The sequence below is a fragment of the Cyprinodon tularosa genome, unplaced genomic scaffold (assembly GCF_016077235.1).
Source record: "Cyprinodon tularosa strain WSP-4 unplaced genomic scaffold, ASM1607723v1 ctg940, whole genome shotgun sequence".
In the NCBI taxonomy this organism is placed as follows: Eukaryota; Metazoa; Chordata; class Actinopteri; order Cyprinodontiformes; family Cyprinodontidae; genus Cyprinodon; species Cyprinodon tularosa.
Window position 1 is genome coordinate 136484 of NW_024039719.1, and position 15312 is coordinate 151795.

Here is a 15312-nt window from a genome sequence, read left to right on the forward strand (position 1 = left end):
TGCTCTGAAGTTGGAAAGCCTGCGATGGACTGGCGACCTGTACAGGGTGGACCCCGCCTCTCCCCCATAGACAGCTGGAGATAGGCACCAGCACCCCTCGCACCCCCACTCAGGATAAAGCGTGTCAGAAAATGGATGGATGGATGGAATTTGGAAAGCTTCACCTTGATTTTTGCAAAACCTCTTTTTGTCATTGTGGACAATCAACCAAATATCCTCCTTGTTTGAATCTTTTACAGCGTGATTTAAGTTTCCTGTTGACTTTAACAGAGATGTTCTGGTAGTCTCCAATTAAGTACTGTCTTTAGCTTGGATTATATTTGATTCAATTTATTTATAAAGCATCTATTAACATGTGTCATCTCAGAAAAGTTTTCAGATAGAATTCAGTTAAATCAGACATGTTGTTTAAAAGTTTCCTGTCTAAGGAAACCCAGCTGATTACATGGAATAGTAATTGATTCTGTTTTATCTATTGGAGGCAGTTTGAGTCTTTTTGCAGATATATGCAAAGTGGTGACACTATATGTTTAAGTTTTTCTCATGTAGAGTCACAGTTAACCTCATGACCACCTGACACTGATATCCAAGTAATTTCTGAACAATCATTAATGGGAAGGTTTATTCTGTGTCTGAAAACCTGGAGGAAGAGCTAAAAACATGAACCAAGGCGGGAAGGAGCCACTGGGTTTACAAAGGATTTATAGATATTTTTTCTATTCTTTCTGAACACATTTCTGTTTCTTTTGATTTTCAGTAGCTGTCTGAAGCTATGGGCAAGGAGCAGCATTCGTTGGTGTAAATAAACTCCAAATCAACGTTCTTTACTAAAATAGATAATGTCACAACTTTGTGTAATTTCAATAAAAAAAGAACATGAATTTTATCAGTAATATTTTCCTTTTCATGCCACAGAATAAAGATAATCTATTTCTAACAGCTTCCTGATTTGACTTAAAATTAGCATCCAAATAGACAAACAAGAGGAAGGACCAGTTTTATCTAGGAATCAATTAAATAAACAGGACTTCTATATCACAGTTTTTCTTTTTCATCTTTTATTCAAAGCAGGTAATTCAGAGCAAATTATTTCAGATTTTTTTTAGGGTTTGTTTTCCTATTTTTTAATTAGGGCAACAATTAATGATTATTTTGCTAATCCATCAATCTGTTGATTTTTTTTTTATTAATAATTAGATAGCCAAATGTTCCTTAAAGAAGACTTTTCACAAAAGTAAACCAAGGGGAGCTAAATCTTCTCCACTTCAGGAGTTATGGATAGAGCGTATTTACAGATGAAATTTTTTTTTTGTAAAATCTTGGTATAATTACTGCTCTGAGTGGGTTTCTGTCACCTAAAGGCATTTTTTAAAGTCTCTACACTCCAATTAACAATTCAGTTTATTTCAATAATCGATCAATCACGACTAATTATTTCAGCCCAACTTTTTATCATTATTTAATTCCAAAGATTTGAAAGTCGTGGGCACATGGAAGGTTGTTATTCAACTTTTCTTCTAAAGCACACAGAGAGGGCATACTTCAAACGTCTCCTTAAGGTGAAATGAATGAAGTGTTTCAGGACTGTATGTTCTCTGATTTGTAAATCCAAATACAGTCACCTCATTACATGTAGTCTCTAGTACCAGAAATTACAGCGTCATCATATTAGCAGGCTACTGTAGCTTGCTGATCTTTACTATTCTGAAGATCAGCAGAGACATGTTTTTTCTTACAGCCAGTAGAGTGCATTATGGAGTCATAGTATAGATAAAGTTATCAGCACTGCTGTGCACAGGATTGAGTAGACGTTTCTATGGAAACCAGATCTACGATTAAAACCATGAAGTTTATTAGAAGAGGATTTTTTAAGGCAGTAGATCTGAGCAGGAATAAGAACTTGTACACCATTCCAGGATGCCATATCTTTACACATAGGGTAGAAAAGCGAAGCTCCTCTGCAATAATCTCAGCAGTAAAATGGTTTGCTCTTGTAATTCTTACCACAGGAAGTAAAAGTTGTCACGATCAAAGTTCTGTATTCCTCGTGTCATGTGACATTGGCAGGAAATGTTAGAAGTGAAGAGGTGTTTTCGATCATGCTAAGTCTACAGCATAAATGGTTTGTCATTATGAGAACTCACATAGACTTCCTTAAGGCAGTTAAGCTGCAAGTTGATCACAGAGAGATAATGGAACAGCCTGTAACCTTAAACACTATGACCTGTGTGAGAGAATACTCACCACCTGTCCTTTCCCTGAAGTCTTGTCCATTTGTCCTGGGGAGGTAGATGTGTCCACTGGATCCAGTGACAATGTTAGACCCTTGGCATGAGTCTGGTTGTATCTACTCACCAACCAACATGCAAAGAAATGCACAGAATATGCTGTGCAGTGTCAAACAGTAATGAAGAGGCAAGTGCACACGCATGAGGAAGTGCAGCTGATGAAATGCGCGGTTGGTGGACTTCACTCTGATGCTGGGATTTCCTCTTTTAATGTTAAACCAAAACACAGTGTCGTTGCATGGGCGTGTTGTGAGAAAGCATTGTGAGGAGCAAACCTGTTCAGCAGCTTCTCAATCGGGTTTGGCCAAAAAGTTTAATAATAAACAATATTGCTTATTCAGTTTGAAGTTTCTTTGTTTGCACTGAAACAAGTCTGGGGAGGGACGGTGCAACCTTTCAGAGGAACCATTTAGTTTATGCCGCCAGGTGAGCCAGCTTGGAACATCAGAGAGGTATGATGATGCTACAAAGGTCTGTGGTTTTCTGTTTCATGACAGAAAAAGTGAAGTTGATCCTCCCTTCAGTGGACATTAACAGAGCCAAATGCAGAAGCGGGCTGTGAGAAACAAAACACACACACCCTACTGAATATGATTACTTCTACTATTTATCAGCCTATTTTATTTTATTTATACAAAGTTTAACTTACAGTGAAACACTGTGGTTAATCAACCTGAAACCAGTTTAAAACGCTCTGCTTGATATTCACAATAGTCCTTTGTGTTTAACGCCACTAATACTGGGAGCACATCTTCTTTCAGTTTGGTTTATGCATTTATTAAATGAGCTTTCATGTTTGGTGATTTTCTTTCAGACCTTTAATTCATTCATTGCTTTTTCTTTTTGCATCTATGGCTTGTCTTTCAGCTCAACCCCTACTAATGGGTCCAGTTTAGAAAATCTTGATACCAGTTTAGAAATTCTTGATACAAGTAAAACATTTTAACCTTTTCATAACATGAGGACCCAAATTTGGGTCCTCAGCACTCACCCCAAGATGGTTTTTAGACCTGTAACATATTCTCTGGGGTCTTGCCTTTATTTTGATACCAAAACAAGAAAAATAAACTCTGTAGTTCTTGAAATATATTCAATTCATTTTGGGCATGTTATTTTCACGCATATTTCTCGAAAACAGGCCTAGTGTCCAAGAGGTTTTAACAAATTTTTTTCCAAAGCTTTGCTCCTGGTTTCGTTGTTAAACCATTTCCTAAAATATGAGAGTTTACAGAGACATTCATTCTTCCTTTTCTGAAAGGTGGTATCATCTATAGATCAATTTCCAAGTTGTCCTGGAAGTCCTGGGAATATCTGAAGGTTTTTTTTTTATTACTCTTTTAAATATCTTCCCGTCATAATCAGTCAGGTGTTAGAAAGCTCTTTGACCATAGCTACAATCAAAGTGGTGAACCACATCTTTCGGTCCTTATATGCTTACATATTTCATGGGCCTTTCTATTAAATTGTCCTTGTACTTGTAGAGTAATGCATGTAATGTAAAACAATGCATGAGTAAAGGTTAATTTTATTCAAACCTCAAAGTATCAGAGTGTCATCATTGATGTTGAATAAAGTCAATGATCCTATGCAATCTGCTGGCATTCCTTATATAGAAAATGTTTTATCAATCTGTGTGGAGGATTGAATTGACCCTGACGTGCCTTAAGAAGGTGTGTTCTTAATTTGCTCTATAGGCATAAACTAAATACATTTGAATTAAAAGATTTCTATTTACTGAGATGTGAGATCGGATTGTGGCTGTGGTAACAACAATTAAATAATGAAGATTATCATAGGCAATATTACAAAGCAAACTCAAAAATGCCTTCTGTTAGAGTTCTGGTTTTGTTATGTGTTTTTCTTTTGGATGTTCAGTTTTTCTTTGTGTCATGTTTGGCTTAAGGTTCCTAACCCACATGCAGAAAACACTGAAGCAGGAGAAAAGTTCAAAAGTTTATTGGAATATTTCTGTACAAGGAATAAACAGATCCAGGGGTTAATCAGATCCAGGACTGGTCACGAGTGGGTTCACTGCAGAGGGGGACAGTGGAGTTAGTGGATGTCCAGGTAATTTGCAGGATGTGAGTGAGCAGGACAGTACCTGTTCTGGAGTTAGAGCTTAGCGGCTGAGGGGGGGAACCTTGAGGGTCCAGAGGCTGTCGGCAGGCTGAGGGCTTGTCGGAGGCAGAGCTTGGTTTGTGTGTTTGCAGATCACAGATTAGAGTTTCCCTTCCAGATTCTTCTGAGAGCGGGCAGGCAGGTCTTTGACAGGAATGATTCTCCAGGGTTCTTCAGAGATCAGACAGACAGATTTCCAACAGAGAAACTCTTCAGGGTTTCTGGTTTCAGGCAGGTACAACCTGGGAAGCAGAAAGGAGAAATCAGATCAGGTTCAGGTTTTCAGGGAGTCAGAGATTCAGACAGGCAGGTTGGCTCAGGCTTGCTAACCGTAACTGGCAAACACTCTGGCCCTGGAGAGACGTCCTCTGCCTCCTTAAATACAGGTCTCCTGATGAGCAGAGAAGCGACAGGTGGTACCAATCAGCTCCGGCTCCAGGAGATCTAGTACGCCCTCTGGTGGAGAAAGTGGACAGACCTCCAGATCCCAACACTTTGCTCCTTGTTTTCTAGCTTTTTATGGTTTAATTCTTATATTATTGTGTTCCTTGTTTTTTTTCTTCTTAGTTTCTGTCTTAGTCTTGGTTCTGTTATGTTTGTTTTTTTGAGTGTTCAGTTTTGCTTTACTCCATGTTTTATAGTCTTAGTGGTTTATTTCTTATTTGTTCTTTCTGGTTATTTTCAGTTCTCAGGTTTTTATTTGCTGCCCTCTGCTGCCCTCTTGAGTTCTCCTTTTTTCCCTTGCCCCTTTCTTGTTTCTGCTCTACTCACACCTGCTCCTAATCTGCTCGTTAGCCTTCCACCTTCTGATAATAATCCCCCTGATGTCTCCATGGTTTCTGGTTTGTTTTGACTTGTTTCCTTGTTTTGATTTTTGGACTCCTGGTTTCCTGTTAGTTTTGACTTTGTTTTCTTTTTGGATTACCTGCCTCTGTTTTCAATGAACCTTCATTAAATCACCAGAAAATTCACCTCTGCCTTTGTGCCTCTGCTTTTGGGAGAACAATCCATAACCAAATCCTGACACCTTTAAATTTTAAATTTTTTAATGTACAATCCTTAAATCTAACTATGCTAGAAGCATCGAACAAATATAATAGGATTTTTGTTTTTCTAATAAGACTGTCTAAAAATCTGTGGTGAGGTTTAGTGGAGGTTGTTCTTTTTCCTGGTGGATCATCTAAATAAGTGGTCCTCCTAATTGTCAATCATTCTGGTGATTGTTTATGTAATATGTCTATGTGCTCGGCCCCATTTTTACTTACTAGTTGTGAGTTTGACAAAATGAAAGATTGTAAATCTTCTTGAAAGAAAGCATGTATGAGCGTTTCAAACAGTAACTTTTAGACAGAGCGTGCACGAGGAGAAATGGGACTGTGCACCCGTATAATAGATGTTCCCTCTTAAAAAGTGGGTACTGGGTTTTGCATGTGCATTTTCTTTTTAAAGTGGGGGGGCTGTTCTTTTCAAAATCCGCAAAGATCCTCCAGAATACCTTTCACAGGAGCCCTGCTCAGCAGCTCAGTTCATTAAGGAGCCGTTTTTTTTTTCCTCGTTCTGTACCTGCCAGGTCACAGATTCTGCCGGTTCCACCTGTTTTCTTTGACTCATGTCCACTTCACATCTACGCCTCAGCATCTTAGAGTCAACAGAGCCGCAGGTGGCAGTCAGAGCAAACAGGATCAGAAACAGGCCAGTTCCTTGTGGTGCTCCTGTTTCAATCATTACCACCCAGCAGGACACACTGTAAGAGATAACTCACACAATGCTCACCAGCTGGTCAGCAGCAAAAAATAAACCAGGATGTGGTGACACAATATTTGTTTGTGAATGTTTTTATTGTTTCAATTGTTTTACTTATGTTTTAAAAAACAAAACTATAAATTCACTTACTGTACGTTACGGATTTTAAAACTTGTAGGTTTATGTTTTACGTATGACTGAAAGATTTTGAATTAAGATTTTTTTTAAACAAAAGCTGAGTATCTTCAGCTACTGATTTTTTTAAGTTACTGCAGAGTTGTATTTAATTTGATTTTAAGAGCAAATAGCAAATAGTATTTTTTTTATCTCTTTACTGGGTCAAGAAGCAACCTGTTAACTATCCTGTTAGCACAGTTTGTTCTAAACTGTTATTCAGTATTATAATTGTCCTACCATTCATATGAGAGCAAACCCTAATGAGAGACTTTTATCTCCTATCTGAACAAGTAATCTAACACCTCTGTGTCCTGCAGCTGCTGTTGCCACAACATCCTGGGGATCATGTAGCACTTGGTTTTGTGAACTGTTTTTCTGTAGCGCCTTTGCTGAACTTTTTAAGTTCTAAGTTGGTGTGCCTACAGAATGTCTAGAGTCTGTGGCCCTTTTTGTTTGGGAAAATATTTAATAGGCTTAAATTGACGAGTGGAGATAATAAAAAATAATGATGTACTTTGTGCAGGATATGAAATGTTAGCCTGTTTGGGTTATTTTAAATAAGATCTCTAAGCAGAATGAAGAAACTTATGCAAACGAGTGGTTGTTGCTGAGCAACAGGGTGTGTTCCTGCCAGTTGGCAAGTTGCAGAAGGTTAGAAAAAACTCAACATAGTTGCCCAAGCAGGTCAGAACATGTTGAGTTCGGCTCAGAGGATAGAGCAGCATGGACAGTGCTTGGACAGGTTCTACCATCCCAAGTATTTAAGAGTAAAGCACAGCCCCAAGCCATGAGCTGTAGTATGCAGTATGCAACAGTGTGCAGCGAGAGCCTGGGTACACTGAAAAATGATGATTCATTTTAAGAGCCCGCAAAGAAAACACATGACCCTTGTAGATTTACACTGTGTGATCGTACAGGATGACAAAAAATATGCAAACCCTCTGTAGGATCATTCTCAATGATACTGAAGGATTTTGTCCTGTTTGAAGGTTATTTCCATAAATAAATAAAGGATTGTTTTGATCCTAAAATAAATCCAATTACCAGACTGAAGCATTACTCTGGAAACCTGAAACTTGTAGGAGGCTTTGGTCTGAGTTAAAGCTGTCTGTTTGCAGTCTGATATTTAAGACACCATCACAGAAATAACAAGGCATGGTAGCACAATATAAGGCTTTTCATTGGTGGAGAATTCCGCCATCTAGCGGTACAATAAGAAATTATCCTTTTTGTGGAAACTTTGGAGTCAATTTTGTTCGATTGTTGCTCAAAGCAAAGAACATGCTACGTGAATGAGAATTTAGAAAAAGGAAAAAATGTAATCCAGAAATGATCAAAATACTAAATTTGCTGTTTTAGAAGATAAAACTAACCTGGCTATTCACAAACAAAAACTGTCTCACTAATGTTGAAACTATGTTAGTAATATTCTTTTCTTAATTGTATTCATTATCTTAGTATTATCACCAATGCAGCATGGAAATTTAATGTATGCCAAGTAGGATTTCTCCTGGTCTTCTGCCACCAAGCATTCTGATATAATCCTGAAATTGTTTTTAGACATTTTTTTCTGTGAACTATCTTCATTTTATTCAGTATTTTAGTATTTAAGATTTGAACTAGAGAGGATGAAATTATGTCTTAGTCTCAAGAAAACCTAAACAACACTTGTTTGAGTGACAGCTGTCTCTTTTTGTTGTTGTTAATGTTTCTTCCACCCTCTGTGGATATGACACCCTGTGAGACACATTACCCTTATTAAAATCATTGTGTCTCTTCCTGGCAACAGAGGCCTGCTGCTCCCTCCATGGATTCCTGTGACCCACAGGTATTAGCATAGTGTGGAAAAAGCCTGTTTTGTGTTGGTCACCGCTCTAAGACCAAGACAGTCACGATAACTTCACATTTATGTCTCAAGCATAAACCACCTATACTGATAAAGTGTTAGGGCAGGTGTTCCTTTTCATCTAAGCTTTTGTCCTGTCTGAAGGATATTTCCATAACACTTTCATTTCATGCTAAAATAAATCCTGCAGCATTTTTACTCTCTGGACACCTGAAGCTTGTAGGAGGCTTTGGTCTGAGTCTGGATTGTCTCTTTGCAGTCTGGTTATTAAGACACTATCACAGAAATATAAAAGCATGGTAGCGGTTATACTGTAAGTACATATAAGGTTACAGGGGTATAAGGCATTTCACTGTTGGAGAATATCGCCATCTCGCGGTACAATAGGAAATTAACCTTTCTATGGGAAGCTATGGAGTCAATGTTATTCCAATATTGTTGGAAGTTATGTATATTATTTAGAAAACAGAAAGAATGTAATACCTATGCAAAAGACAAAGGTTTTGAGATCAAATGTGTTTTTTTCCTAAGATTCTCCCCCCCCCCCCCCCCCCCCCCCGAATTATTAAAGACAATTTAAGACCTTTTCAAATCTCTTTGCTGCAAAGCAATGGAGAAACAAACTGTGCAGCCAGTATTAGATTTTCTTTACTAAAGCTCCAGCTCCTTCTTTTATTATTTTTATATTCTGCCATCATTTATTTTTATCAGCATTTTCTCTACCTGCTGCTTTAAAACCCCTTTGTACAGAGCAGTAACTGTGGTTTTAAAAGTCTGGGAGACAAATGTTCTCTACTGATCTCTGGTTATTTAGCTAATATCTAATCAGCGAAATAAAACAAGCAACGTTGTAATATGGACATCATGTGTCCACATGTTGTAAGAAGATGAGATTGCAAATGAGCTGCTTGGCAAATAACCAATAGCAAATAGAGCAACAGTGTTTTCAGGGAGCGGAGAATTGAAAACGGAGTGAAGATTAGTTATGTGATTCACTGCATTTCATCCTGCATCATGCCAGGAGGAGTCACACAGTTCTGAGTTTGTCCATTATCTGGGTCACGTTCAAAGCTTTGATGTCAGAGGGGATGACATCACATACCCACTGGGTCTAATGTGGCTCCAAAAGGCAAAGTGCCATCAAACTGCTATTCCAGATATTAAAGCTCTGCAAATGGAAATATTCACTTACGTAATTGTCTGCAGAGTTAAATTAGGTTCACATCAGAGTTTTGTTCCTTTTGAAGTCAAACATGTATCAGTGGATTGCTGCCTTATGGATATCTTAAGATAATGATCATATAAAATCCTGCAGATGATCCCAAAAAAGCTGAAGGTTTTTAATAGCCTTCATCTCAGGCTCATATGGCAAATCCAAAGAATTTGGGGAATTTAAACATTTGTGAGCATGAGCCCTGAGCTGTGGAAAGAAAGAAAAAAAAATGCATTGTTCAATTCATTTTCATCAACTAGGGAATTATGTTGTTTTGAGGAAAAGTTTGTTCTATTACAAATTTAACATTTAAAAGGCAGCTATTCCAACACATGGTGATTAGGAATTTATGAATTCAGGGGAAAAGATTTCCCCCCAAATCAGTTATTGGTCAAACCATGTGATGTTTTTTTTTTTTTTTTTATCCTGGAAGTGGCCTTCCTGTATTTTGTATCAGGCTCACATGTAGGATAAAGCAGCATTTCCCTTCGTCTGTCTCCAGTCACCAGATATCCATGATAGTTTGGGAAGAGAAGGGCCAAGAAAGACAGAGAACCGCAGCATTTGTCCCAGCCTACTTTCAATTCAATTCAATTCAGTTTATTCATATAGCGCCAATTCGCAACACACGTCATCTCAAGGCACTTTACAGTTCACCAGATCATCCAGTCAGATTGATTAAAAGTTTTCTATCTAAGGAAAATCAGTTGATTGCATCGACTCATTGACTCAAAGGCAATCCCTCACACTAAACATGCTTGTAGCGACAGTGGAGAGGAAAAACTCCCTTTGATCAGGAAGAAACCTCAAGTAGAACCAGGCTGGTCAGCAAGTGTGAGCGGCCATCTGCTGAGGACGACTGGGGTTCAAGGAGACAGAAGCAGACATAGAAAAAGAAGCACAGATACAAAAAGCCACTGTCAACCAGCGCCACAGGCGGCCCCGTCCAGGAAACACACAGCCAGACAGATGAGCTCTCAGCCAGCTCCCGCTTTCATCAGGCTATTTGTTAACAAACATATTAAGTAAAATTTAAATTACCTCATTTGGTTAAAGACTCAGATTTTTTTAGATAACTTGTTCAGATAAGAGATAAAAGAATCTCTCATTAGGAGTAGTTGACGACCTGTTTGCTTTTTTAAATAGAAAGACAATGGATATAATAGTACAATAAAACTAAATAACTATCTAATAGGTTAAAACAGGAGCTTTGAATAAAATCATGTAAAATACAGCTAGCTTTGTAGTCAAATTCACTGAAAGAAAAAAATCCTATCCGAAACTTTACTTTCATTTTTGTCACTTAAATGGAAACTGTTAGAGAGATCGTCACAACAAACACATTTCCAACTCATTAAAATATATGGTGGCCAGAAATTGATAGTAACTAGTTATATTTACTCAGTTACATTTACGGTACTTGAGTAACTTTTTGAAAATAATATACTTTTAGTTGTCTTACAGCTAAATTTTTCTTTTACTTGAATAAAAATGTTGAAAAGTATCACCACTCTTACATGAGTAGAATTTCTTTGAGGAATTTCACTTAATGCAAACAAGTTTGTTAAAATAATAAAAATTAAATTAAATAAATACACACATTTACCTAGACAAATTTTCTTCCTTTCTGTTCTCAAGGCTTATTGGTTGAATGTTGTTTTCCATCTGAAGAGTATGCTGTGCAATTTAAAGGTAGAGTGTAAATACAGTATACTGTAATTTAACATATTCTGATATATTCTTACATACCGTATTCTTTTTTTTTTTTGGCACATTTTTTTGCTATTTTCACATATCTATTACTGTCAAAATGTCCACAGCGGTTTCTGATTTTGTATTCTCCAGATACAGATTATTATATTGTAAAGCACTGTACAGTACAATACTCACTGGTGATGTCACTGGGTATAATAATAACATAGAGATGACTTCTATTTCTGTTTCTGTTTCTAAGATGCACGTTCTGTGACCACTTCTACTATAACCTTTGCTGCTGTAAACACCACAATTTCTCCTTTGTGGGACAATAAAGGGATTTTCTATTCTATTCTATAGCAGAAGTATTGATTTCAAATGTTTTGTAACTCAAAAAATGTATTTTGAAAGTTAATCCCACCTACATTTTTATTGTGCAATTACTGTATGTCCTATATTTATTTTATCTTATTCTAACACCAGAATTTGGATATGTTTTAATATTTTGTTAAATTTGACATACTTTCATAAAATATTAAATCAGTTGTTGGGATCACAGGTGGCTGCTTATATTTTAGCTGTAGGCAGAAAAATCAGATTGTCACTGAAGACACTATTATTAAAGAACAGTCTGATGAAGAGGAAGAATCTAGAGGGGTTTTCACAGTCGACCATTTAAAACGATCTTAAATTATTTCATTTTAATTCAATTCTGCTGCAGCAAACTACTGCAGAGTCATCTGAGTGTTTCTGCTGATGAGAGGACTCTGTTTAGGATAATATAAGACGCAGAGGATAAGGAGCCATACAGAGGAAGTCAGTAAAATCCAACAGATATCTTAACGACAGAGATACCTTCATTTGGGGCATTTTTGTGGGTCAAACATCTCATTCTGTCCAGATTTGATAAGAAATAGCCCAGATCTTGATGTCCCTCAGAGCCACACAGTCTGGACTTTTACAGAAACAGGTCACAGAAGAAGAACTAATCACAAAGTCCTTGCTCCACATCTCAGTGCCTCATCGTGTTTTCATCATCAGAGTGCACAGCACTGATCATAGCAAGGATAAAGCTTTTACATAATGCATGGAAAAGTTCAAACATAACATCATATCAGACAGACAACTCCACTTCGTTTTGTTCTGCAGCTTATCATTCTTACTTCACTTGGAGATTTGGCTTGAAGCTGCTTTTGTTATTGAGATGAACAGATTCAGAACATGATCAGCCTCCAACGCTGCAAAAAATCTTAAGCCATTTTTTCTTAAAATAAGTGAATTTTTCTCTTGAATTGCGGAGGTGAGACACTTTGCCAATGGAACAACACAATATATATTTAAAATAAGAAAAAACAATTACATTGTCTTATTCTAAGTCCATATTATCTAATTATCTTATTTTAAGAATAAAAACTCCATTGGCAGATCATCTTACTTACCTGCTCAAATTAAGGCTGAATACACTTAATTTAATATTTTTTTAAACTTATTTCTAGATCATATTTGCAGTGAACCAAAAAAAACAGCAGAAACTTGTGATTCTGTTTCTGAAATTTGTCAAACATATTTTTCTTTGTGTTTAGGTGTTAGTTCTTGCATTCAAACAAAGCGTTTTAACGTTACTTTTCTACCATTTTGATTCTTATGTAATCACCAATGCAGCATGGAAATTTAAAGTTGCCAAGTAGGATTTCTCCTGGTCTTCTGCCACCAAGCATTCTGATATAATGTTGAAACTGTTTTTAGACATTTTTTTTCTGTGAAATATCTTAGCTTTATTCAGTATTTTAGTATTTAAGATCTGAACTATAGAGGATCAAATAATATTCAAATAAAAAAAAAAACTGATTAATAGTTAAATAGATTTTTTGTCTCAGGAAAACTTAAACTTGTTTGAGTGGAAGTTGTCTCTTTGTTGTTGTTGTTAATGTTTCTTCCACCCTGTGTAGATATGACACCCTGGGCTGTGAGACACATTACCCTTATTATTAAAAAGCTTTACAGTCTCTTCCTGCCAACAGAAGTCTGCTGCTCCCTCCATGGATAAGGAGCTGCTGCCCAGATTCCTGTGACCCACAGGTATAACGATAACATTTATGTCTCAAGCTTAAACCACCTATACTGCTGTTTTAGGATCAGTTCAATGAGAGTTATTCATTTTCATTTAAGCCCATTAGGTGGTGATAATGGGCTGCTTTATCACCCTTCTGTTTAATGAAAAAAAAAGAAAACTTTTTTTCTAATTCATACAAATTTATGTCAGACTGGCTCCTGGACAGGACCTAAATACAGACAGGCTGGAACAGCACAGTGAGAAGAAAAGGTTTAATAAAGAAGATTCAAAACCTGCATGAAGGCTTGATGTGAATGAGGCATGGAGTGTAGATGACAAGCAGCTGTGTGGACATGGGCTACGGATGTATCAACCAAACAGTATAAACCATCAAGAAGTAAAGAAATCGGTGAGTATATATAGCACAATGCAAGGGTGAGACAGGGAGATACAATTATGGCACAGGGGACAACAAACTAAAGGGAAAAAACGAAATAAGTAAAAGAATGATTACAAATATACAATTACCTAAAGAAATATAATAAATAAAGCATGACCTCGAGATTATAGTGAATAATGAATAGAAGCAAGACCCACAATAAAAACAAAGAGATACTGAGGACAAATTAAAAAGAGAATTAAAACCCAAATATCTGGAGATATTTGGGTCAACATCGTTAAAGACAAATAAAAGATGCCCAATAAAGACCAGAAAAAAAAAAGCACCAATACCAGGGCTGGAAGGAAGAACAAAAACATGAACTTAAAATAACAATCTAGGCACTGATCTAAAGGTTGTCTTTACCCAGAGGTGTCAAAAGAGTATAAATGGTACTGTTTAAAAACACTTTTGTAGAAGTTAAGTGAATCAACTTCAGCTTTTTACTCAAGCAAAAGTTTAAAAGTACCATTTTTAAATCTACTTAAAATATACAATTAAAAATAATGCAGGAAAAAATGTTAAGGACAGACTTTAAACGTTATACTGGTTACTGCACTACCTATTAAGGGAACATTGTTCTACACTTATACTTTATTATACTTAATTATACTTAATTTTCTTAGTTTTATAACTAATGGTAACTGTGCTAAATTAAAATTTCCATCATCTTTTAAAACTATTTATTTTGGTATGTGGCAAACAACAAGTGCGGGAAGGACCGAGTCCAACCACAAAGAAATTAATTGTCTGAATGAAACTAATTATGTTGATGGTTTTAATTTTTTTAAAATACCAATAAGCCATAATGAAAATGAGCTTAAATGAAACAAAACAAATTATGTATTTTTAAAATGTAAGGAGTAGAAAGTAGAGATAATTACAAAAAATTTAAGGAGCAGAAGTTAAACTTTGTCTAAACAATAATTGCTCCAGTAAAGGATAGATATACTAAATTTCTACTTAAGTTAAGTGACAAAGTATTTGTACTTTGTTACTTGAAGACTGAAGAAATGAAGACTGTCTATGCCAGACAAAGAGGTGAGGTGGGCAACCAGGAGGGCGCTCTGGATTTCTGGAGCCTTGAACGCAGCTCTGAAGGCAGCAGGAAGGACATAGCCCCTGGGAGCGGTGTAGAAGCCTGGAGAACTGCATCAAAAACTTATTTTGTGTCTATTGTTTTCCATTTCTTAGGAGTAAAAAAAAGTTAATAACAGCCTTGGTCACTGTTTCTACTAATACAACCATTCTCATATCACGCAGGGTTTAATAAATGGGAAAGTCAGAGTCTGCCATTGAAAATTCACTGTTTGGTTGTTTTGCTTCTACTTACTATGAAACTAAAATACAAACTGAAATGTGCTTAATAAAAGTCACATATTTTGTGTTGTACCTACAATTTGACTTATGTATTTTTTCACATCTGACCCATGCTTTTTTCATTCTTTCTATCCTTAATAATGTGCTGGTCATCCATATTTATAAGCCTCTTATAACCAAAGGTCTGATAAAATCCTTCAGTGTATTGCAGTCTGGTAACATGTTGGTTATGGTAAGCAGTAACTATGTACGATTCCGACCTCTGTCCTCTTCACCAATGGGTCACCTTACTGCTTATCAAGTACCCTGCCCTGCAGATTTGAGGTTTGTCCCACTGATCTGTATTTATAGGCCAAAAAAATTGAAGACACTGTCCAACATATTGTACTCCTCACTCCCACGGAGACGCGCAGTAAAAAT

At 36.6% G+C, this 15312-nt stretch overlaps 1 protein-coding gene across 1 annotated transcript in view; it reads right to left on the reverse strand.

Moving 5' to 3' along the window:
• The window catches only part of LOC119776608 (DENN domain-containing protein 2D-like), a 62975-nt gene extending 60498 nt beyond the window's left edge, over positions 1-2477 (reverse strand). Inside the window, exon 1 of the mRNA XM_038275104.1 lies at positions 2245-2477. Coding sequence (XP_038131032.1) covers positions 2245-2274 — 30 coding nt within the window. The 5' untranslated portion in view covers positions 2275-2477. The remainder of the gene's footprint in view (positions 1-2244) is intronic.
• Between the last annotated feature and the right edge of the window lie 12835 nt (positions 2478-15312).